The sequence below is a fragment of the Zootoca vivipara genome, chromosome 11, assembly GCF_965207765.1.
Source record: "Zootoca vivipara chromosome 11, rZooViv2.hap1.1, whole genome shotgun sequence".
NCBI lineage: Eukaryota > Metazoa > Chordata > Lepidosauria > Squamata > Lacertidae > Zootoca > Zootoca vivipara.
Genome location: NC_142594.1, coordinates 12,812,193 through 12,837,346, shown reverse-complemented (window position 1 = coordinate 12,837,346; position 25,154 = coordinate 12,812,193). Strand labels below are relative to the sequence as shown.

The following is a 25,154-nucleotide window of genomic DNA, read 5'->3' as shown; positions in this document are numbered from 1 at the left end:
ATGCTGGATCGGAAGTTTTAATATCCTTCCCAGAAGCAAACTGACAGCTTTATGGATCTAAAGGTTGCTAATAAGTTGACCTGATACAAGTGGGAGGTCATCTACCCAGGGAGGAATAAGAAGTTTTCTCAGAAATTCCAATTAAAGTCTAGCTCAGCTTTGGTTCCCACTGAAACCACCGTTGACATTTTAACACAGCACAGATGCAAAAAAAAACACCAAAAAAAAAAATCAGTAAGGCGGAGGTGGTGAGAACAACTGCATTATTTTCTATAGAAGAACCAGTCTGAAATAAACAACATATGACTACTTGTTAAGATGTCTACTAGGTCTGAAATGTGATGACAGGTGGGCATGGATAAAGCCTGAGGAGGAAGAATGAGAATTGGGGAGAATGAGACACTGTCACCAGCCTCACCTAGCGCCCCCCCCAACCCAACTGAACAATCAGTCTAAGGGGTGGAAGTTCCCGTCAACTTCCTCCTCTTTAGCCTCAGTGTTGCTCCTCGAAACTCAGCAGGGAGGATGGGAGCAAAACTAGTATAAACCGGCTTTGTCTGCCATTGGCTCTGACTCCACTTCCTGTTGGCTTCTCTTCCCTTCCACCCTACCAGTCTCAATGGCCACCAGCCGCCACTGGATAAAGCGCTGATCCACACAAGTGTTCTGCATGCGCCCTGTCACATATTTGCCATACATCTTTCATGTATAGGTTTGGTGTTAAATTGGCTCCTTGCATCTAGTCTCGGGGCAGGTTGAGTATCAGATTTGCTCTGGACCCCATAAATGTTCTCAGCCACCCTGGCTGCAGAAAGGCCTTGCTTCCTTAGTGTTATTCCAACCCTACTACAAACAACAAGGTTTACATGGTTTTGTAAGAAGACTAGCCCTCCTGTAAACAATTAGCTCATTTCGTAGTCTGATAAAATAGAAGTTTTTAGTGTGCTTTCTAATCGCTTTTTGTCCACAATACTTTTATGAAATCGTCTTAAACACCTAAGGTGCTTCCAGATTGTCACTATTTTCTGGTGGAAATACCAAAAAAAGAGGCAACACGTCGACCAATTCCAACAGGCGAAATATATCTATTTTTTATCTTTATTAACTATAACGACATGCGGGACAGTGATCCAAGGTAATCATACTATTTTCTGGTGGGAATCAATAATATACTAGCAAATTCAGGTAGTACAATTAAAGCTTATTTCAGACATTATGCAGTAAGAAAAAGTGATGAGGAAATGCACAGAAAAGTGTGAGTAGCACTTGTTTGTCATATAACACCCCTGCAAGCAAATCAGTTTGAATGCTCAATAAACAGCTAATATAATCTAAACTTCCTGCAAGCTTTGTGCAAACAAATCAGACAACCAACCATCTAGAAGTCACCCTAGTGAAAAGTTGGCTTGAATGCTCTTATCACTGCAATAGAAAGGACTGCATGTTTGGCAAGGCAGCCTACACATAAAACTCTGCTTGCTATGAAAAGGTTAATCTTTTAATTCTGCTGTTGCTTTTAAACGGCACACATTCACCTGAGCCTACCTGTCTCCCTTCCAGGGCTCCTCGCATTTCCTTGAATGTTGAACTGAATTCTCCAATGAAGTCATGCTTGCCATTGGAATCCCAGTCCCAAACTATGCACTGAAAGAAAGAAAGAAAAAGAGAGAGAAATAATTCTTCCCCTTCCTTTAAAAAGATTTTTGGAGCTGATTTTATCCAAAACAATCCATAGACCCAGTTTCTGTGACATGGTAAGCCAAACTATAGCTTTGTAATACCTACAGTATGTGAATGCGTGGGCTCCCAGAGAGATTACAATGGCTTTGCTCCTGCCTGGTCCTTTTTACTGCTACTCTGTGCTCAGCTGAGACAAAGCTTGGCATAGCTTGTTGCCTGAACTGGGACTCGTGGTTAAGCTCTCTCCTCACTAAACACAAGCTGGAGCCAAGGTTTGTACATAACATGGAAAGGGACCAAAGAAGGCCAAAGTTCCAGCAAGCTCCTCTCTTGGAGCCCACACCTTCAAATCGTCTTGCTAAGCCATAGTTGGCTTACTGTGTCATAGGGCTGTTGGGTAATTTTGTCAGGAACAGAACTGGGAATGGAAATTGCCACAATACACATGTTAATCCGAGGTCAGGAACAGAAATCGTGCCATGTGAATAACAGCAGTATTCGCTATTGTATTTTTTTTCCCAGTTCACAAACATTGCTGTAAATAATTATGTGTGACATTCTGATTGCTCTTTGTGGTAGCCCCACATGTTAAAAACAGGGTCTCTAAAAAGATAATGTCTGTCTTAGGCGGCATCCCGTTTCCTTCATTTTTGAAGTGATTATGCAATAGTTGAAAACTGAACTGTTTTAAAAAGCATTTAGGGCCCCCACATAACCCCATCTGAGTGTCTGTGGTATCTGCCTCCAGTATAAAACTGTACTGTGTATATAAATCTGGCACTGTTTCTGTGTTACAGTGGTACCTCGACTTACGAACGACTCGACAACCGAATTTTTCGACTTACGAATGGGGCAAATGGCTGCACGCTTACGAAGTTCTCGACATCCGAACGGAAACCGTGGGGTTTTTTTTGACTTACGAATTTTTAGATGGGGTTGCTTCGACTTACGAATTTTTCCGTTTCCAATGCATTCCTATGGGAAATCGCGTTTCCAATGGCGCTTTTCGACTTACGAATTTTTCGACCTACAAAGGTGCCTTCGGAACGGATTAAATTCGTAAGTCGAGGCACCACTGTATGTTGTTTCTGCCTGGGAGAGTAGCAGGTTGGGAGGGGAGATCCAATCAGATGGATTGATTTGGATGGGAAAATTGGCAAGGATTTCCTCCAGTTAAATGCAAAGGTAAATATAAATACAACAAACTGTGATATATTAATTAATTCCTGTGCTTAGTACCTTTTGGCTGCTGAAGACCAACATTTTAATATATGGTGGGATACAGAGTACAACTGTGATCTAACTAAGAAGCACTCCTTTGGGGGTGGGGTTGGGGAGCTGCTGAGCAAGATATTCTGGTGCCTTTTCATACTCAAGAGGGAGTGAAAAAAGAACACGACTGAAGTAGTCTGTCATTTTTCACCGCATAAGTCTATAGCTTCTGCTTTGACCTTTATATCCCAAAGGGACGGAATATGCTTGAATCAGGTGCAGGAAGTACATCTCTCTCTTGAAAACCGACAAGCTCGCTGACAAGTTTGACAGAGATAGGAGTGATGTGCCCCTCTGTGCCCAGGTTTATATGTTTAGAGGTATACAGTTAAAAAGAGAGATTGCTGTGAAATTTTCGCATTGCCAGTGCTAACAGGAAAAAGAACAAACCTGAACAAGGAAACTGCGGGCAAGGAGAAACTATTTAATCCCTTTTCTGCTTGTTGTTCTCCAATTGGATATCAAGTCCCTATATCTAGCGCTACTGGGGGGGCAAGGAGGGGGGCAGACACCCCAGCTGCTTTGGATTAAAAACAACTGAAGGGTAAAATAATGGTATTGAGCAGGTATCCCCAAACTGCGGCCCTCCGGATGTTTTGGCCTACAACTCCCATGATCCCTAGCCAACAGGACCAGTGATCGGGGAAGATGGGAATTGTAGTCCAAAACATCTGGAGGGCCGAAGTTTGGGGATTCCTGGTATTGAGTCTTAAGGTGCCTCATTCGCCTCATACATTTAAAGCTCTATTATATCACTGATTATACAATTTGGGTGGGGTTTTTACCTTTACATACAAGGCAGAGAATGTACTTCTTCTTTCCTTTATCAAAATAAAATAAAATAAAATAAAATAAAATAAAATAAAATAAAAGGCTTTCCTGACATTTCAACCGGCAGCTTGAAGGCTCAGCTGCATTCCTTGGGCAGAATGCTGACCGGAATGACACGACACCTTGATGTAACATCATTCCCAAAGGAATTCTTGAGGAATCTCGCTGAATTGGTAAGGTTGCCTCTCTTTTTTTGTAAAGCAAAGAAAGAAAGAAATCCTTTAAATGTTCCCAGCCCCCAGAGTTCTAAAAATACTCTGTCCACTGCCATGGGTGGTCAAATGGTTTGTCTCTAATAGACAATACCGACAACAGTTATATAATTATTTATTGTATTTTGCTTTGGTGAAATGCGGCGTATTTTCCATTATTGGTACTGGCCAGATGTTGTTGGACTTCAAGTCCCATCATCCCTGACCTTTGGCCATGCTGGGCAGGGCTGGTGAGAGCTGGGGTCCAACAGCAGCTGGAAGCTACCGTGTTGGCTACCCCTCCTCTATTTCCAGGCTTGTTTGATTTTGCATCTTTGAAAGGATGCAGAATTAAACCTGTTCTCCTTGGAGGAAAAGAGGGGAGCTTATAAAGACACAAACTTCAGATAGTTTTGATTTTCCCAGGGTTCTTCATTCATAGATAGGTAGACGACAGGCAGGCAGACATGTAGCAACCCCCATGCCACCAGGATAATGTAAGAGGAGCTTGCTCCATGGTGTTGAAAGAGTGGCTAAGGGTGCAATTCTGTGCACATCTGCTTGGGCATAGGTCCCACTGAAGTATATGGGCTTTACATCTGAGTAAACTTTGTGTGTGTGTGTGTGTGTGTGTGTGCAGACTGGGCAGCAAGTAGTGCCTCCCTCTCATTAACTTATTCCTATAATGCCATTTACTGGAATGCAGGGAACAGCCAACTACTAGGTGGCACCACTGATCCATCTAGCTTAGCCTTGTTATCGGGTTGGTGGCTTAGCCTGCCTGTCACCTTGGGGTCCTCTCCAATCCTGCCGCTGTAAGAGAGGATACTGAAGTGGCTAAACCAGTCCCTCTGTTAAATTAATGGCTCTAAGGCAAACCTGCTAGCCGGATCTTGTGGAGTGCTTTGCAAAGTGTTCTGCATGTGCCCTGCAGCTCACCTGTCAAACTTAGCCTCTGGGGCGGGGGCGGGCAGGGGGCAGTTAACCATCTGGTCTGTTGGTCAGATCCAGTTTCCCACCCCTGTTCTAAGGTAACAAAACCCCAGGGATGCGCTGACACCACCGACCTCTCTTGCCACTTGAAGACTGGGCTGCATGTAACATTGTTATCTGCACTAACAGCAGATCTCCAAGGTTTCAGAAAAGAGCGTTCCCCAGCCCTAACTGAAGACGCCAGGAACTGATGCTGGGACCTTTTGCATAGCTCCAAAGCTATGGCTCTTCCCTACTACTTTTAAGGAGCGCCAATCTTTTCTTTTTTCACATGTCTTTAAGGCAGCAGAGCCAATCTCACCTGGAGGGGACGATAAATCAAGTCGTTTACTGCTCTGTTAGCTTCCAGAAAAACTGCTTGCCAGCTGAGTCTCTGTTTACATACTCAGGGTCTGCTATTAAAGAGTGAAAAAACCCATTTCACCATCCCTCTCCCACATAGGTGCCAACTCCCTGGGGACCTGGGTGCCAGAGCACCCACACAATTCCCCATGAAAGGGCCAGGCACCCACAAATTTCGGTGCCAGAGCCATGCACATTGCATGGCACACATGGCCCCGGGCATGCATGGTTGTGGGGCCAAGTTGACACTCCCTCATGTCCCCTAACAGTCAGCATTCTGTAACCACTGAGCAGGCTCATCCCTCACTTATCCTTTAGCCGCTGCCCCTTCCATATTTTTTGCACTTCTGCAAATCTTAGGATTGGGACACAGGTGACGCTGGTCTAAACCACTGAGCCTCTTGAGCTTGCCGATCAGAAGGTCAGCGGTTCAAATCGCCGTGACGGGGTGAGCTCCTGTTGCTCTGTCCCAGCTCCTGCCAACCTAGCAGTTCGAAAGCACGGCAGTGCAAGTAGATAAATAGGTACCGCTGTGGCGGGAAGGGAGACGGCCTTTCCATGCGCTCTGGTTTCCGTCACAGTGTTCCATTGCGCCAGAAGCGGTTTAGTCTGGCTGGTCACATGACCCAGAAAGCTGTCTGTGGAACAAACGCCGGCACCCTTGGCCTGAAAGCAAGATGAGCGCCATAACTCCATAGTCACCTTTGACTGGACTTAACTGTCCAGGGGTCCTTACCTTTTTATGATTTCCCCAAGCCAGTCAATACCTCTCTTATATGTTTGTGGTGCTGTTTTGGTTTTAAATACATAAGCAACGGTACTTTGGGGGTTTGGCTACAGGAGCCACAGGACTCACAGCCTAAATTACATAAATAGAGAACAAACAAAAGCCACCATAGGCAATGTGCAGCCTCTCCTGTTCTTCCCCCTCCCTAAAAAAACAAACATTCACAATTGCCAGTTGCTGATTAAAGAAAAAGAACAAAGAAACCTGATTGCACTAATGATCCATTCATTATCTGAAGTTCGTTATAATGCCAGAAAGTTGTTAAGTAGAAGGCGAAGGCGAAGAAGAAAGGACTGTTTTGGATTATTTGAGGTTTGAATTTTAATTGGAGATCATTAAAAGTCAAATTGCATCTAACAAGGTCAAGGTTAACATAGATCAAGCTGGTTGTTTATTTCATTCCTGTGGGCTTCTAACTTTAGCTTTAGGGAAGCAACCTAGTTCTTAGTACCACTGAGCTCTTGGACAAAAGAAGCCATTATTCTCTCAGTGTTGTTTGCACAGCTATAATCAGAGTGAGGGTAAGGGTGCTTGTTAGCTGGCCTATTATAATTGCCTATTATGCAAGAGATTTACAACTGGCTATAAACACTCATTGCCACCCCAGGTCAGTATACTACGGTATATACAATGGGCCGCTAAACAAAACAGCAACTGATGTGAATTCACTTACCAGTTTACAGAACCAAATACGCTGTTAGGGGTAAGCAAATCTGTTGGTTTCCTGTAAGTTTGTCACTTTTCCAATCAAAAGTTCACTTCCCAACATTTCCACATCCATTTCCAAATTCCTTTCTTGAAAAGTCCTCATGAAAATACACCAGTATTTTAGTGGCGATTTCTCTTGATGTGCTGATTTCTCATGCGATTTTGTCTAATACGTACAAACATTCTTTCCTAATATTATTTGTTTATCAAAAATTTATACACTGCTTGATTGTAAAGAAAACTACAAAGTAGTTTACAAAAAGATATAACCATAAAACCAGGATTTTTTGATTTTTTTAAAAAAACACATTAAAACATAAAGGTAAAGGTAAAGGGACCCCTGACCATTAGGTCCAGTCGTGACCGATTCTGGGGTTGCGGCGCTCATCTCGCATTATTGGCCGAGGGAGCCAGCGTACAGCTTCCAGGTCATGTGGCCAGCATGACTAAGTCGCTTCTGGCGAACCAGAGCAGCACATTGAAACGGCGTTTACCTTCCTGCTGTAGTGGTACCTATTTACCTACTTGCACTCTGACATGCTTTTGAACTGCTGGGTTGGCAGGAGCCGGTCACCGAGCAATGGGAGCTCACCCCGTTGCAGGTATTCGAACCGCCGACCTTCTGATCGGCAAACCCTAGGCTCTGCGGTTTAACCCACAGCGCCACCTGCATCCCATGCATTAAAACATCCCATTAAAACATACAAGGAGTTAAAATACTAAGACACTATTTCTAGGCTTGTCTAAACAAGAATGTTTTGGGCAGGTGCCGAAAAGAATGCAGAGCTTGATCTTAATAGGCAGGGAATTATTTCCCAAAGTGTTGGTGTTGCCACACTGAACGACTGAGTTCTTACAAATGTATTTTGTAGCACCTGCAGTAGTGCCAATTCCACCGACTGAAGCAGAAATAAAATGCATTTTTTTGTATGTTATTTTCACATATAGACGCACTGGTGTGCTGTACCGTAGTACTGCATTTTTGTACCGACTATCTGGCGAAATGCATTGCAAAATTAGGAGAATTTCAAAGGACGGCTGTGTTTTGGTTTGTGTATTGTTTTATATTCAAGTTAGATAGATAAAGGATGTTCAGTACACATTAAAAGCTGAATCTACCAAATTTGTGCACAACTGTCCTTCAAAATTTGCACAGATCTGAATTTTGCGACACAGTTTTCCAATCACTGTTTACAAAATAGCACAGGTCAAGGGAAGGTGTTAATGAAAATAGCATATAAAATTGAATTATATTAGAGGAAATAATTTGCAAAAATGTGTAGTCAAAACTGCATATAAAAATGAGTCTGTTAGGAGAAATTTGCACAATACTGATGAATTGGCATGAGGGTTTACTCTCTACCCCAGAATACTCATTCACTTTTGATCAGCTGTCTCTGACATGAAAATGTTCCACACCATGTGGCTGTTGGCTGCTTCTTCAAAGGTTGGTAGATAGGAAAAATGGAAGGGCTGGACCTCTTACAGTCTACAGTTGAGAAGTATGCCTTTCAGACAGTAAAATGCCCTCCTCCTTTACAGATGTGCAAACAGCACCTGCACTATTCTGAAGCACCATACTTTGTACTCCTCAGGATGAGATGCTTCCGTGCTCATCCAACTGGGGCTGAAGCCATCCTGCCACATTACCAACACTTAGTGAACCTCTGAGTCACAGGTGTCAAACACAAGGCCCGGGGGCCAAATCCGGCCCGCCAGACCTCGTCATGTGGCCCGCCGAGCGCCCCAGCCAGCGGGACCCAGCAGTGGGACCTTGCTGCTGAAGCGCCGCGCCAACAAAGCGCCGACAAACAGCTGGGGCCGTGGAAATGCTTTTTGCCCCTGGGTCCCTTTGCGCTCTTTTCTGGCGCTGAATCAAGGCGGCGACCCCCCCTCCCTTTCTTTCTTCCTCTCTCTCATTCTTATTTTTTCTTTCCCTCTCCTTCCTTCCTTCTTTATCTCTGTCTTCTCTCCCTCTTTCTTTTTCTTTCCTTCTTTATTCCTTCTTTCCTACTCTTCTTTCTCTCACCTCTTTCCTTCCTCTCTCCCTCCTGCTCCCTCTTTTCTTTCTTTCTCCCTTTCTTCCTTCCTTCCGTCCTTCCCAACTTTCTTCCTCTCCCTCATTCTTATTCTTTCTTTCCCTCTACTTCCTTCCTTCTTTCTCCCTTTCTGTCTTCTCTCCCTCTTTCTTTTTCTTTCCTTCTTTATTCTCTTCCTTATTTCCCACTCTTCTTTCTCTCCCCTCTTTCCTTCCTTCCTTCCTTCCTTCCTCTCTCCCTCCCACTCCCTTCTTTCTTTCTTCCTTCCCTCCTTCCTTCCTTCCTTCCTTCCTTCCTTCCTTCCTTCCTTCCTTCCTTCCTTCCTTCCTTCCTTCCTTCCTTCCTTCCTTCCTCCTCTCCCTCTCCCTCTCCTCAGAAACATAGGATGCTGCTTTATACTTCTGGCCCTTAAACCCTGGAACCAGGAGAGCAGCTTCAGTGAGTCAACCTCAGCTAGTCCCTTTGGTGAAGGGTGGTGGCTCACTGGCAGAACATTTGTCCTGCATGCAGAAGGACCCCAGCATCTCCAGGTACTAGTAGCTCTGCAAAGGTCCTGCATGAAACCCTAGCGAGCCTCCACCACCCAGTGCAGTTACCAAAAATCATTTTTCAATAAATTGTACAATAATTGTACATTTGAATATCTACTTGCCATTATTCTGACTATGTTTCTGCTTTCAGAGCTAGTTATTACTTACATTATTACAAAAAACAGTAATAATTGAATGCAGTGACAATAATTTATGATAATAAAGAGTGGACACATAGTCCTACAGATACAACCGGCCCTTTGAGGGTGACCAAACTGTTGATGCGGCCCCCGATGAATTTGAGTTTGACACCCCTGCTCTGAGTCAACTGCTTCTCATTCTTAGTGATTTGTGGGTTGGAGGCTGGGAGGGGACAAGTGGGAAACATGCTGCTGTTGCATCTGCTACAAGACCTGAAGTCTGGGGCACTGCACACCATCAACACTGCCCCAAACAATGTATTCTACTTGAAAAGGGGAACTGTCTCTAAAGTTTTGTTACCAACACTTTCCTAGACCTCCCTGCTCCTAATGCAAACCAACAACAAAAGCTCTATGAATGGTAGAATTACACACACACACACACACACACACACACACACACACACACACGGTGTGTAATACCTGAATAGACAGAAGACAAGAGCCTTTTAAAGAACGGGGAATACCAGCAACATTTTTTTTCTTCAATGGCCTGCTGGTGCCAAATAAAACACAGCATAGTTCTAATTACATCAAGTGAGAATCTGGTCCTGTGAATCAATATTTTGTTGTATAGCTCCCTGCAATATAAGCCACTGTTTCTACAACACAACAAAAGCAACATATGTATGATTGCCACTTTTGCAAACACTGTTTTCAGATTCTCTCTCACTCAACTGGTAAGGCTGCCAAAATGTCTCAGCAAGTTTTTTTTTTTATAACAACAATTATTCTCTCTTTAATTTCTTTGTTTGTTCTCATCTCTTCAGCAAAGGCTACCTCCTATATACACATCCCCCTTGAATGTTTTCTATCCCACTTTTTCATGCACTAGCCACCTGGTGACCCAGACACCAACTCAAAAGAGGGGACTTGTCTTGTCCTTGGTCTAGAGTAATGATGCATTAACATGGAGGTGGAGATCATGAAAGGATCAGAAGCTTCATCTAGGGATGAACTGATAAAGGATTCCAGCGCAGGGAAAGGCCTCTGCCACACGGAAAACCAGGTACCAGCGACATAGTTCACCTGATTTTGATTTATCATGTTTCTAAGCTGCTTTTCATTCATGTGAATTGCAAAGCGGCTTAGAAACAATAAATAACATTAACATAATAGAACACCACAAATACAACATAAATCATATTGTTGTTGGCATCCCCCTGTCTTGAGAAACAAGGGAGTGCACCCCTGGTGGCGAAGTCAAACTGCTGCAATAGCAGCACTGAAATGACCTCCCCGGGACGCAAGCCTGGGAAGTGAGAATCTGTACTTAATATTCTTATAAGCCCTCCTTGCCCCCAAGATTTATCAAGCTATTGAGAAAATGATCCAAGATGGCAAACAATCACAAATGATGGTACAACACTTCTGAAGCAGCTGCAGGACCTTTGCCCTGCAGCCAAAATGACAAGTAATATTTAAATTACGAATCTCATGTTAGTCCCCAAAGTGAGGTCAAATCATGCACATATTTATACGCGCCTCCAAATTTCTAGCGATTGTTTGCAGAAAACAACAAGGTTTAGTATATTCAGGCGGTGCGATAGGACAGTGCAGCTGGCAACTAACCCAAAGGTTGGTGGTTTGAGCCCATCCAGGGACGGCTGTGGACAGGATTCCTGCATTGCAGGGGGTTGGACTAGATGACCCTTGAGGTCCCTTCCTACTGTACAATTCTATGAGTCTATGGTTTTTTTGGGGGGGGCACACCTGCCCTTTCCGATGAGTGGGCCTGGACTTCTGCCACCAAGTCCTGCCTCGGTGGCACCAGCAAACAGACCATATTGGCTCCCAACTATTCTCTGTTCCGTGTTGGTTCCCGGACTTCCCAGAAGCACAGCCGTTCCTATCATTTAATTGATACATAATCTTTTTTCTAAAAGGTCTGAGCAGCCAGAGATTTTAATTTAACTCTTCCTGGCAACTTCCCCCAGATATTAACTGTCAGAGCAGATAACAGAAATTTGGCGGAGAAGGTGATTTCGACAGAGCGGTTGATAAGAGACTTGTGGAAGATAAATGGTAATAGTGAACAGAACCAAGGGATGGGGAGGTTAATAGAATGCTGGGAGGGAAACCGGCTCAGAGGTCTGGGATAGAATCGGATCACAGTTGCCTAGCCAGAAATGGGGTTCAAACAGGCAGAAAATGGATTGGTTTACAATTAACACATCAAGCACACATCTAAAGAAAACGTGGAGGGTTTAGTCGTGTTGAGTATTAGGCACAAGCCGTTGTTCATGAGCTTTATTTCTACTGTTGTGTACTGGAGGTATGATCACATACAAGGCAAGGCAGTCATCAATCCAATTTGCTATCAGGCACACTGTTACTGGACTGCATGGTTTGCAGCAAGGCCTGGTGTTAGTGGAAGAGCTGGTGTTAGGTGGGGGGCACGGGTGGCGCTGTGGTCTAAACCACTGAGCCTCTTGGGCTTGCTGATCAGAAGATCAGAATGTTTACTGAATATATAGGTGAAAATTGCGTTTATTTAAAAACGCTGGTGTAGCATTAATATAAATTCAACAGTGTAAATAAGTTTTGATTGATGTAAAAATGGATTACTGAATGGCTTAGTTTATGTAAAATATGCAGGGATGTATGGTATGCAAAATGAACCATGGAAGGAGAAGAAGGAAAGTCACTGATTTAAGGTTGTTTAAATGAATATTTTGAAATGTAATTTAGAAAAGTTAATAAAAAATATTTTAAAAATGGAAAAGAGAGAGATACACCTATGATCCTTTCCCTGCTAATTCACCACACACGTATTCTGAACCAAGAAAACAAGCGTACCAGATTATAAAACATCACATGACAAGCCACCATATGGTGAATTTCAAAAATAGTAATTTGATATTGCCTGGCTGAAAATTATAGCAAAATGGAAGACAGTCGTCCTGTTCATGATCCTACTGTGAAATCTCACCTAGTCTCCCCTTTTTCTCTGTAGAAGACCTGGTTATTCAGGTGGATTAAAAAGCCTCTTGAAAAACACGGCAAATCGAGAATGCTTAATGGCAGTAATGTTTAAATGGACAATTTTGTATGTCTCGAGGCCCTTCACAGCTCTTTTGTTAATTCAGCCCACAGAAAATATTAAGTCCTGCTGGGATTTGAAGCGATAGATTTGACTGCCTGGGATATCTCGGTAAAAATATGTTAAAACCATTATGTTGATATGATTGCTTATCAGAATAATGCTGTTCAGCGACTGATAATGTGTCAGACTGTAGTCTGCAGAATGGGACAAAATATTGCTTATGTGTGCCTTACCTAAACTGGCATCTCCAAAAGTTTTGGACTGCAGTTTTGGACTGCAGCTTCCAACGGGGAAGGAAAAGTTGCTTTGCGTGATACTTCATGGTAGACAAACCACAGGATTTGAAGGAAAGGGGCATGATATAGCACCCCTGTTTTATAAAGGCCTGCTTGGAATGAATTGGTTTAAACAAAATTTTAAAAGAGGAAAAAAAGAGAGAGAGGCGGAGATGGCCTAAATAGAGAAAATATAGCACCAGGGCTTTCAATCACCTCAGTCTAAATTTTACAATTTAATTACAGCAGGAGGAAATAGGTCATCCAATTTAGATACTTAACTGCTAGTCTTGAATACCTTACCAGGTACCTTAGGTTGTCCAAATAGGACCAATTACGCTCATAATAATTGCAGGTCTGAAATTAAAGGCTTGGTTAAAGCAGGCTCCTAAGGCCAACATTTTGCACCTGGAATATGCAGTCTTCTGAGTTTCTACAATGGTAACAAACAACGCGATGCGCTAAAGTAATACATGGGGTGAACATACCTTAACTGACATATAGACTAACACTGGGAGTATCAATGAGCCAGAAGACTAGGTACGATTCCACTGAAATGTCTCTAAGCAATAAAAGGTATTCATTTAACTTGCCAGTAGAAGATGCAATTGGGAACAATCTCCTGCAAACCCTGCCTTTTCTCCTCCTGCTCTTGTTGTTGTTGTTTAGTCGTTTAGTTGTGTCCGACTCTTCGTGACCCCATGGACCATAGCACGCCAGGCACTCCTGTCTTGCACTGCCTCCCGCAGTTTGGTCAAACTCATGTTCGTATCTTCAAGAACACTGTTCAGCCATCTCGTCCTCTGTCGTCCCCTTCTCCTAGTGCCCTCAATCTTTCCCAACATCAGGGTCTTTTCCAGGGAGTCTTCTCTTCTCATGAGGTGGCCAAAGTATTGGAGCCTCAGCTTCACGATCTGTCCTTCCAGTGAGCACTCAGGGCTGATTTCCTTCAGAATGGATAAGTTTGATCTTCTTGCAGTCCATTGGACTCTCAAGAGTCTCCTCCAGCACCATAATTCAAAAGCATCAATTCTTCAGCGATCAGCCTTCTTTATGGTCCAGCTCTCACTTCCATACATCACTACTGGGAAAACCATAGCTTTAACTATATGGACCTTTGTTAGCAAGGTGATGTCTCTGCTTTTTAAGATGTTGTCTAGGTTTGTCATTGCTTTTCTCCCAAGAAGCAGGCATCTTTTAATTTCGTGACTGCTGTCACCATCTGCAGTGATCAAGGAGCCCAGGAAAGTAAAATCTCCCACTGCCTCCATTTCTCCCCCTTCTATTTGCCAGGAGCTGATGGGACCAGTGGCCCTACCTGCTCCCAATAAGCTGCCACCATCTTATTTTCCTGCACCCCATTATTTTTCTTACGTCCTGCTCACCCCTCCTTTTGATCTTCTTGGCTACCTCGTTTGGGAGAAGGAAAGCTCCCAGATGTTTACTCACACCATGTGTGATCTTTCTTCCTGCCTCTAAAATGGTGGCGCTGCAGGAGGAGAGTCAAGTTCTTACAATTGCTTGGGCGGGGAGGGGACAGACCACCTCCACCCCCACAGGCACAAGGGGACAGGACACAGCAACATCAGCTCAGGGAAAGAATGTGGTAGGCCCAGCCCCTGCTCCTACCCAGACCCACTCACTGTGGGGCAATCAGAAGCTTTCTTATCACGGGAGCACATCAGGGCATCTCTATTTAGATGGTTGTTTTGCATGGGCATCTTGGCTGCTCCCCCCCCCCCCCGCCAGCGATAAATATTTTAAGACCGATGGCACTGCTATCAGTTGTGAGAAGGAAGAAGAAGACAGGGCACAATACGAAAGGAGAATATTTCAAAACGTTTGCCATAAAGGTAAATTACAGGGTGAGTTACGCACAAGTGGCTCTCCTACAAGAAAGATTATACGGCAAGCCACCTAGCAAATTAAAGCCAGCCCCCACCACCTGGACAAGAGATTAACCTCAGCTGAGAATGGTTATGATGTCAACATCTCATCAGGATTCCAACTTCGTTTTTAAAAGCAGGAGGGGCGTTCTTGATTTTCTGCTTTTTGGATATGATTATATTAAGTTGGAAAGCTCATTTTGGAGTTATCAGAGATTTCAGCTCTACATTGCCTTTTCTTTTTACAAATCTTGTATAAAATCCACATTAGATTAAAACACATCTAGAAATGCACATTTTTAGTGAAAACAAATTTAGAAATTCATGTTTGTGGATTTTGATTGTATTTTCTTGCCAAAATTAAATACATACTTAAACATGGAGTTTTTTTGGAGCGTATTCTTTTAAAAAACACAGATTAATGCAAAAATGGGATGGAACGGACTTATGAATGAGTGCACACAAAACTGACACAGGTCATAAATAGATCAACCCATCCATTCCTAGTTCTGAGCTATCTCTTCTCACTCACACCAGCGATTCAGTGAGTACATAGTCAGTTTGGAGTATACAGCCATTATTGCCAATGTAATATTATGATCATTTGTCTTTAAAGATGCTAGTTTTCCAATACTCTTCAGGCCTGGGTAATTTAAGAGAATCTAGGCTCTGAACCAAACTGTCACCCTTACACACTTTGAATTGCAAATGTCCTTTGCAAGTTCAAATTGAGAGAAAACGGAATACAGGCTTTTTAGTTTTGTTTTATAAGTGAGAGACAGAAAAGACAGATTTGCACAAACACAAAAATGCTTTTTTAGCAGAAACTAATTTTATCATTTCTGTTTAAAGATGGTATCACTGAAATCTAAACCAGGAAATGGCAATGAGCACAAAAACTTTAGGCACCAGCAAGACATAATCTTTTGGCTTTCAGGACATCAAAAGAGAGAATACTGTATGAATAATGTCATATCAAGGAGCTTCTGTAGATTGCAAGCTCTGTTAATTTCAAAGTAATAAATGCATTCAGCTCTCTGATATTGATCTTTCATTACTAATAATGATGGATGCGAACTATTGGTGGGCATTCTTTTTCCACCCTCAGAATAATCAAAGAACAGAAACTGTCCTGCAAATGAACAGTGGAGTAGGCGTTCTTAGGTCTTAGCTTAAATTTGTACTGCTTGTGGCCAAAGGCCCTGCAAAAAATAAATAAATCCAAACACACCAGAATGATATGTATGTGAAACATGGTTAATAAGAGGCAGAACCAAGGGTAAACACAAAACAAGGGGTAATTAAAACATTCAGTACAACAAACAAAATGTAAAACAAACAAACATAAAAATAAAATGATCATCATATCAGGGCATCACTATAGCTATCCCTGAATAAAATTCTAATGGACCCATCTCACATGCTTAAACAAATATATCTGGATACTTACAGCTACTCAGGAAGCACCCCCCACCCCTCTCCAAATAATATGTTTTCCCAAGAACTCTCCCTTTATTCTGCAAATAATAGCCCACTTCAGGCAATCTGATTAGGGGTTAGCTTGTGATTTGAAGAGGGGTCACAGTGTGGTGTCTGTTCACTCCATGACCTGGAAGGCAAACGTGTGACATGGGGAGCCTCTTGCAGCTGAAGAGGTTAATCTTTCCATGTATAGCACCTATTCTGTTTTATAAAACCACCTTCTTAAAAAAAGAAGTAGCTCATAAGATAGAAATCACTATGTACATCTTCCTGCAATACCCCCCCCCCTGACTCCAACTATGCCATCGTGCTCCTTTATTTCCCGGGGTGGGGTGGGGAGTGAGAATCAGTTTCGTTCTCCTTTGTCCAACCAGGATCAGGTTCAGAAACAACCTCTGGAACCCCCAGTGTTTCAAAGGCTGACAGCCTCAGGGGCTCGAGATGTCCGGCATCATTCGTTTGTTTACTTGCTGCATCTTCTGCCCAGGTCTGCAGCCTCATCAGCGTGTCAAGAGGCTGTAAGTGCTCTGTTTCTGAAAACACAGTGGGGCTGTGGCAGTGATCTGGAGAAAAAGCACCTGTCAGGCTGAAAGAACATGCTCGCCTGCCAGAAGCCAGCCAAGCAGGGAGAGCGAGGCTCGGAACGCCCTCGTCCCATTATGGGCAGGAGCTATTCATTGCCACCCTTCACCCTCAGCCTGCCATGTCTTTAAAACAGAAGAGTCCTTGGAGACCCAAAGAGCGGTGCCGTTATATTATTTCCCCGATAGCACATCTCCCGAGAAATCCAAGTTATTAGACCAGCTAATAGATACCACTTACACTGTCTTTTGATCTTCAAAGTGTCTCTGAGGCAGATTAATTGACACAAATCTATACTAGTAATTAAACCGATGAGTCCTTTGCAATATATATGGGGGATTAGAGTAACCTTTGCCCATGACATAGGGGACATGAGCCAGTTCGGATCACGAGTTCAGCTGCAACTTTTGCAGTGGGGAGAGAGTCGTCCCCACCCCTACTTGTGGAGGCTTCATACTGGGCTTAGAACCATACATTTCCAAATCATTTGCGGAGCCTTTATGAGAGTAGAAAAGACTGTAGACATTATGGCAGAACAGCCAACAGGAGTATGAATTTCTCCCGATATGCACAATGTTGCTTGAAATTTTGCGAAATACACCCATTTCTGAAAGCGACACCCCCCCATTATCACACATTTTCATACTGTATGTTATTTTCACAAATGTGCCATTTATACACACACACTTTACACTCCTATCCACACTTTTGTACACATCGTTTGGCTGGGGAACGGGCACTGCAAAATTGGGAGAAGTGTGAATTTCAACAAAAGGCTTCCCCCATCTCTAGTTGCAGGGCCCTGCAGCCCCTTTCAGCTGGCTTTTCCACTTCAGGCGAGAAAAAACTGAAGAGAGCTCGGGCTTCCTTTAGGTAAGGGTTGGCTAACCCCCAGTTCAAGGGGCTCATCCAGCATCCCAAGCAAATAATTTCTGTTGCCCTCCAAGATCCTACAGATGATTGCAAAATGTAAAAGAAATCACTTCGGTGTCATGGACTGGCTGGATGCAGAGGAGTGGTGGGAGGCAGCAGCCGGGGAACCCCCAAGGGAACCCCCAGAGGAAGAAGGCTCAGAGCCAGGGGATTGGTGGTGGGACAATGGTGAGTGGTCAGAGGGGGAAGAGGGGGCAGACTGGGAGGAGTGTCAGAAGCTGAAGAGGCAACAGGCTTTAGTGAGCAGGGAAAGGCTGTGGCAGAGAGCAATCCAGACTCAGAGGCAGGAGAGGAGGGTGGCCAGCAGATAGAGATGAAGCAGGCTGCTGAAGAATCCAGTGAATCTGCAGCCCCCCCCTTCCCCCTGGTCTCCCAGAACATACAGAGAAATGAAGAGGGTGGAGCAAAGAGAGACAAGACGAAGGAGCCTCAGGTGGCTGCGGAAGGACCCAAGGGAAGAGAAGCCTTAGAGAGCAGTGGAAGGCAGGCACCTTCAATCCTCACAACTGCCTCCTGTGGCAAGACCTACTGAGAAGAGTTGCTGTGATCGCTAGGTCTGAGTTGTTTTGGTTTCTTTGAATAAAGAGTGAACTTCACTGACACTGGGTGTTTTATTGGTGACCCAGCTCTGGCTCCTGACAAGTGGGCACAGTGCAGAAGGGTGGAAATTGCCCCCTCCCTGTTGATCAGCTGGATTGTTTGATGAGAAAAAGAGAGGGCGATAGCCCTCTCCCTCAACTGATCTGCATAGATCTCGTGTGCACATGCAGTGTGTCTCTCTGTGTTGCTGTCTAGACCTGCCTTCAACCAGGAATGGACACAGTGCCTCTACCCTACCCCACCCCAACCCCACCCCACTGATGCTTACTTGTCACTGGGGGAAGAAGGAGACCTGCAGCTTCAGAATCAGATTCCAGAGCTGAGCCCAAACTCATATTAAAACTGCAGGGTGGTTTTAGACCAAGCTATTTTCTCTTTGTATTAATTCACTTGACCTGAAGATCACCCTTTTCGTGTGAAAGGAGGGCATGGGGGAACAACACAGCCAGATTGCTCTAATATTGTTCGAATTTTAGATAGATCAATTTTTGAGCAGCATGCCTGCAAAGCTGATTGACACATGTAGGCCCCTTATTTTTGCTTTCTGAAATATTTCAATTCTGTTGGCTTAAGTGGTGTTACACTGAGAGACCTTTTACAATATTATGCACAATCATTAAGGAAATGTACTGCTGTGTGGGTTTCAATTCAAACTGCCAAAGCATAAATAATTCTGCAAGATGATGTACTTCAAGTCAAAAGAGTGGATGTGTATGTCTGTGTTTAGTGGCAGTCTTTAATTTCAAAGTTTTTAAAGAGAATGTTTTTTTAATAGGGGAAAAAAAAAACTTGTTCCACACTTGATAGAGACCACCAACCTTCAGCCTGCGATCCTGATCTCCGCTGCAGAGTGAATTTACAGACACCTTAAATGACTTCCAGGCTGGGTTTAAGTTATTCATCACCACCTATGAATGAGAAGAAAAGGACTATAAACGTATTTCAAAACCAAAATGCTAAACACCAATAATTATCACTTGCAAATGAAGTTCTATTATCACCCCCCAAAAAAATATAAATTTAAACTGAGCAAAAGAAACAGTATCTTTAGGCATTATTCATTTTTTGGGTATACTTTTTGTGGCTATATGCTAGGCAATCAAGTCAACATATTATTAAGCATGCTTCTTGTTATGCTCTATTTGATAATTTATTTTATCTTTTGACTCCTTTCCAAAGTCCATTAAAATCAGTGGGAGTCAGTTAAAAAACAAACAAACCCAAAGGATTGTACATCACAAAATGAGAAAACAGAACACAAAATGGGAAAACAAGATAAGGATTGAAAAGTCTGAAACAACAATCTAAACAGAGAAAATAAATTTGCTTTATGGGCAAATGTACTAGCTGTGGGGGGAAATTCACTCTCTCCTAACTAGTGACCATGCTCTCCAACTAAATGGACTCAAGGAGTGACAGCGGCAACAATGCTGCTTTGCGAACATATGGGCAAACACATACAGGGCGAGTATTTTAAAAGAGGTCCAGTGGATACAGAGTACACATGTTCCACAGGGCCTCTTTTAAAAGACCCACCCTGTATATGAACAGAGAGAGGTGAATTACCTGTTGCCAAAAGAGTTGAAAGCCTATGGCAGGTGGTACATGTTTCAGGTGAGGGAGCTGTCTGCAAGCCTAGATAAGCATTCCCCTTGGAGCAGCTCAAGAAGGCCAATGTTTGCTACATAGCATGGTGTGTGAGGAGTGAAGAATGTCCATCTCATTTGGAGGAAAGAGGGAAGTAACAAATGTTCCTCAAATTGACTTTTCTGGCTCTGGGAATCTGAATGGGACTGGCGATGCACAAATAATAGCTATTGGTGGCTATATCTCTGTTTGGACTTAAACAGACACCTCTCACCTTGACTACTGAATCACTTCTGTGAGGGGACCTTTTGGCTGCTATGAGCGCCCTTCACCAAATGCTAAAAAGCTGTTGGCAGCAACATAGCTCACTATTGTGGGAGCACTAGAAGAAAGATGAATTAAGAAACGAGAGGAGAGAAAGCACCCACCACTCATCACTTTAAACGCACAACTTGAGGAGCCTCAATGGAAGTCTTGAATAACCTTCCCCAAATGATCACGTGAGCAGGGAAATGGAAAGAGTTGGGCCACTAATCATTTGTGATGTGACTGGTAATATCCAAAAAGTGCCTGCGACCCTGAGATAGCTACATCCCCCCCCCCCCAGCAACTGCACCATATTGTGCATTACTATTGCTTGCTTACTTCTCCTGAGGCCAGGCACATGCTTAATGTGCCACGGAAGGGCAGGATTGCTGATTTGACAGAGCAGAATGGCAAAACTGCCTCCTCCTCCTCCTCAGAGCATTGCCCAAGAGGTTCATACAACTTTTTATTTCCCCCTCCCATCCACCTTGGTTTAGATCACTTCTTTGAAGTGTAGTTCCCTTTCTGAGCGGAATGAGGGTGCCGAAACACATCCTCTCAATTTTCTTTTTTTAAAAGTATCAGTTAATGGGGTAGTGCTTTCTTCCCAGACCAAAGTGTTTCCTTTTGTTCCTGTTCAGCAAGGCGACTTCTCTTCAACTACATGGGGACAGTGATATTATGCTAGTCTTGCTGGATCCATGCCACCACTAGTCATGAGTGGTTGGTGTGTGAGGCAGTGCCACAGAGGAGCACGCACGCACGCACGCACGCACACACACACCCACCACTGGCATCACTGTCACTTAGTGAGACTGGATTGGCTCTGCTGGCATTCTTGCACAGTCCCTGCACAATCCTTGTAAACAGCAGCAGTGCCATTGTCTGGAGGGCAGTCCCACACATAAGACACTGGCAGAGCACTAAAAGTCCAGCACATTCTAAATCCAGCCTGCATGTTTTTACATGAGTAGAATGTGTGCTTTTATTTAAAATGCATCTCTGAGTTATTTGTGGGGTATAGGAATTCGTTCTCCCCCCCCTTCAAAATATAGTCTGGCCCACCACAAAGTCTGAGGGACAGTGGTGAAAAAGTTTGCTGACCCTTGGTCTAGCAGTTTATATTATTTCAAAAGACCCAAAATCTCCCCCACCGCAACCAAAATTATAAGCCTACCAAGGGAAGGGGGACCACAATAATGCAAAACAAAGTAAAAGCGGGTTGCTTTTGAACATCCTATAAAGTTCGACGTAAGTAAAAACAAAAAGAGCCCACTCTTCCTTGCCATAGACAGCTGTGCCCAGCTGACTTCAAAACAGGCTCATTTCTCACCTCAGTCCTGTGGACGAGCTGCTGAGTGGCATCATCATTCATCCGGAAGATTTCCAGAAATGGATCAGATTTGCTGAAGAAATCCTGAAATCGAAACATATAGATCGTTATTCTTCCAGGCTTATTTGATTTTATCCACACAATCTCTCTCTGCTCCCCTGCTGAAGGAAAATGAAAGTTGATTCCATTGTAGAGTGAGTGACATTACCAAAATGTATCACCAAAAGAAGAGGAAGAGTTGCATAAAATTTGCATATGCTTGTTTATGAGCACACCTGTACGTTTAGAAATAATTCCTATAATTTAAATAGAAGCACATTGCATCTCACCATAGTGAGATCAGTGTGCCTTCTCAGTCTGCTAATAGGAAATTTCCAGGCCCCTGCTCTCCCTTCGTCTGGTTTGTTATTTTGACTGCAGCCTTCAACTAGAGTGCTTTTCAAACATAAAGGTAAAGGGACCCCTGACCATTAGGTCCAGTCGTGACTGACCCTGGGGTTGTGGTGCTCATCTCGCATGATTGGCCGAGGGAGCCGGCGTACAGCTTCCAGGTCATGTGTCCAGCATGACAAAGCCGCTTCTGGTGAACCAGAGCAGGACACGGAAACACCGTTTACCTTCCCGCTGTAGCGGTTCCTATTTATCTACTTGCACTTTGGTTACAGGTAGGTAGCCGTGTTGGTCTGGATCGAAGTAAAATAAAAAAAATTCCTTCAGTAGCACCTTAAAGACCAACTAAGTTTTTATTTTGGTATGAGCTTTCGTGTGCATGCACACTTCTTCAGATACTTGCACTTTGACATTCTTTCGAACTGCTAGGTTGGCAGGAGCTGGGACCGAGCAATGGGAGCTCACCCCGTCATGGGGATTCGAACCACCGACTTTCTGATCGACAAGCCCTAGGCTCAGTGGATGCCTTCAAATACAGGACTATCCTCTGACAGACCTTGGAACAGAGGACACAACTCTTTCCGGTAGGACACATGACCACACTATGGCCAAATCTGTACCATGCATTCAGAAGCCGCACGATACGACTTTAACTGTCATGGCTTCCTCCAAAGGATAATGGGAACTTTACTTTGCTAAGAGTGCTGAGAGTTGTTGGGAAAGAATTGGAGCAGAGCTACAGTTTGCAGAGTGCTTGATCAATCCTTCTTGCTAGGGAACTCTTTGGGAATTGAGGTTCTGTGAGGGGAAGAGAGCAGTCTCCAAATAATAATAATAATAATAATAATAATAATAATAATAATAATAATAAATTATGTATACCCTGCCCATCTGGCTGGGTTTCCCCAGCCACTCTGGGTGGCTTTCAACAGACATTAAAATACAATAATCTATTAAACATTAAAAGCTTCCCTAAACAGGGCTGCCTTCAGAATACTTTGGACGTTGACCATTATCAGGCCCTTGGAACTTCATAGAATAAACCTTGACAGGTTGATTAAAAGCTACCGTAATAAGCAGCTGTTTGTCACGGTCTGATTCCAGGATGGTAGAGTCTTTACATAAACAGTTATCAAACCGTGTTCATCACTTTCATTAAGGCGTTCACAGCCAGCTTTATTAACAAATGGCATCAAATCCATATATCCTTTTGGAATATTGGTATCCTCATTATTTCCAGGATCATTTTCTAGGTGTTGTTTGATTTTCTCTTCCAATCCAGCAGCGTCAGCACCTTGATACTGGTCGATGCGCACTTTGCTCCGGAAGAAAAGAATCGTTGGGGTTGCCGATATATTATTGGTTGCAGCTGTTCCCTGGCATTGATGCACATCAACTTCTAAAAATGTCACTTGGGGATATTTATTGCTCAGAGCATTGAAAGCAGGGGCTATCCTTAAACATAGTAATTCTCAGCACCACCAACTCCAGGATTCATGACTGTTAAAGTGGTACAATAGTGCTTTTAATGTATGCCGTGGATGTGACCGGTTTCTCTTTAATCTCTGAGTAAATGCCTGCTCTCTTCCGGACGGCGATGATTTTGACTTACGGTGGATGACAATCCAATAAGACAAAGGCTTCTATCAGAGAGGGTTCTAGATGTGCCTCTCTAGGAGGTGAGAGTCAGTGACTAGGATGGTAGAGTGGCAATATGTCCTACTTTGGCGAACAACCCTTTATTTGAAGGCTGCATCCAGTTATTTTTCAGTTGCTAAATCTTCCTCACATATAGACAGAACCCTGCTTCTGAACACAGTAACCTCCCACCTTGCTGTTTTTCAGTTCCAGAAAGCATCATAGAACGTTCAGTCATACAAATACCAGATTTGTGAAATTCTTCTGCTTCCAAAGGCGAGGATCCATGTGAATTTGACACCTGCACAATGGCGCATCCATATGGAATGCCCACACCAAATGCAACATTATGTGTGTGGTGAAGAGGAGAACACCTGCTCCTTCAACCATAGGGTGGCTCTCAATCTGTCCCTTCTTGTCAGGTTTCCCATGACTATAAATTGCAGCAAGATTTGTAGCACTATTTTCAGGTTCATTGAGACTCGGTATTGTTTAACTCTGGCCTTTTAGTCCAAACAAATTGCATGCTTGTATATTGATTTCCAGTATGAAGGCTGCTTCAACCATAGGGCTGGATTCAGACTTAAGTCATAGTTACAGTAGACTCATTGAAATCTATGGAACTTTATGACTAAATCTGGATCCAAGCCATACAGCAGGCTCCGCCAACCTGGTACACTCCAGATACTTTGGACTATATCTTCCAGGATTTCTGGGTGGGGCCAATGAGAGTTGCAGCAGAGGTGGATTTAGGGAACCTGTGTGATTGGTTCCCTCCCCCCCCCCGGATGCTGAGCCAAGGGGGTACCTTCCCATCTCCTTCCCAAAGCCAAGTAAGCCCTTCCATAGAGAATGAAGTGTGAGGGCTCTGGCAGGGTCCTAGAGTCCCCCCATCTCCTTCCCAAAGCCTACGTATCTTTTGGCAGCTTTGAGAAGGAGTCAGAAGGGCTCTAGGACCCTTCCAGAGCCCTTACACCTCCTTCTCAAAGCCCGGCGCCTTGCTTACCCAGCTTTGGGAAGGCAGCTTTGAGCTCGCTGAGGGGCATGAAGTTTTGGCCTTGCACAGTGGCAGATTTTAGGTTCTCAAATTTCAATGGCACCTTGTGCGATGCTAAAATTCAGTGCCCCCCCCACACTCTGCTCTACAGCACTGATGTGGCACTCCCTGTGGCACAGCACCAAGTGCGGCCGCAACACTCGTGCTACCCTAATACCACCTCTGGCACCATATTCCCAAGGTCTGCAGCCCAAAACATCTGGAAGGCACTAGGTTGATGAAGTCTGCCATATGCAGCAGTAAATTTGATTACTATGTGAGGAGTATGCTGCCACTGTAGAAACAAATTAACTTAAGATCCTGAGTCAGACTATTTGGTCCATCTATCCCAGCATGGTCCCAGTATTTTCCAGGCCTAATGAGAGATATTGAGGGTGGAACCTGGGACTTTCTGCATACAAGACACATGCTCTGCTACTGAGCTGAAGTCCATCCACTTCAGCCGCAAGGAATTTATGAATTCGAT

At 43.8% G+C, this 25,154-nt stretch overlaps 1 protein-coding gene and 1 pseudogene across 3 annotated transcripts in view; both read right to left on the bottom strand.

The window, feature by feature from the left end:
- The window catches only part of CPNE4 (copine 4), a 193,148-nt gene that overhangs the window by 32,557 nt on the left and 135,437 nt on the right, over positions 1–25,154 (bottom strand). For all 3 annotated transcript variants that reach the window (XM_088654502.1, XM_035129268.3, XM_088654503.1), the window contains exons 6-8: positions 21,604–21,687; positions 19,196–19,285; positions 1,546–1,644 (exon numbers count right to left, since the gene is read on the bottom strand). In XM_088654502.1, coding sequence (XP_088510628.1) covers positions 1,546–1,644; positions 19,196–19,285; positions 21,604–21,687 — 273 coding nt within the window. The remainder of the gene's footprint in view (positions 1–1,545; positions 1,645–19,195; positions 19,286–21,603; positions 21,688–25,154) is intronic.
- Positions 22,966–24,677, bottom strand: LOC118092034 (thioredoxin-like protein 1 pseudogene; annotated as a pseudogene).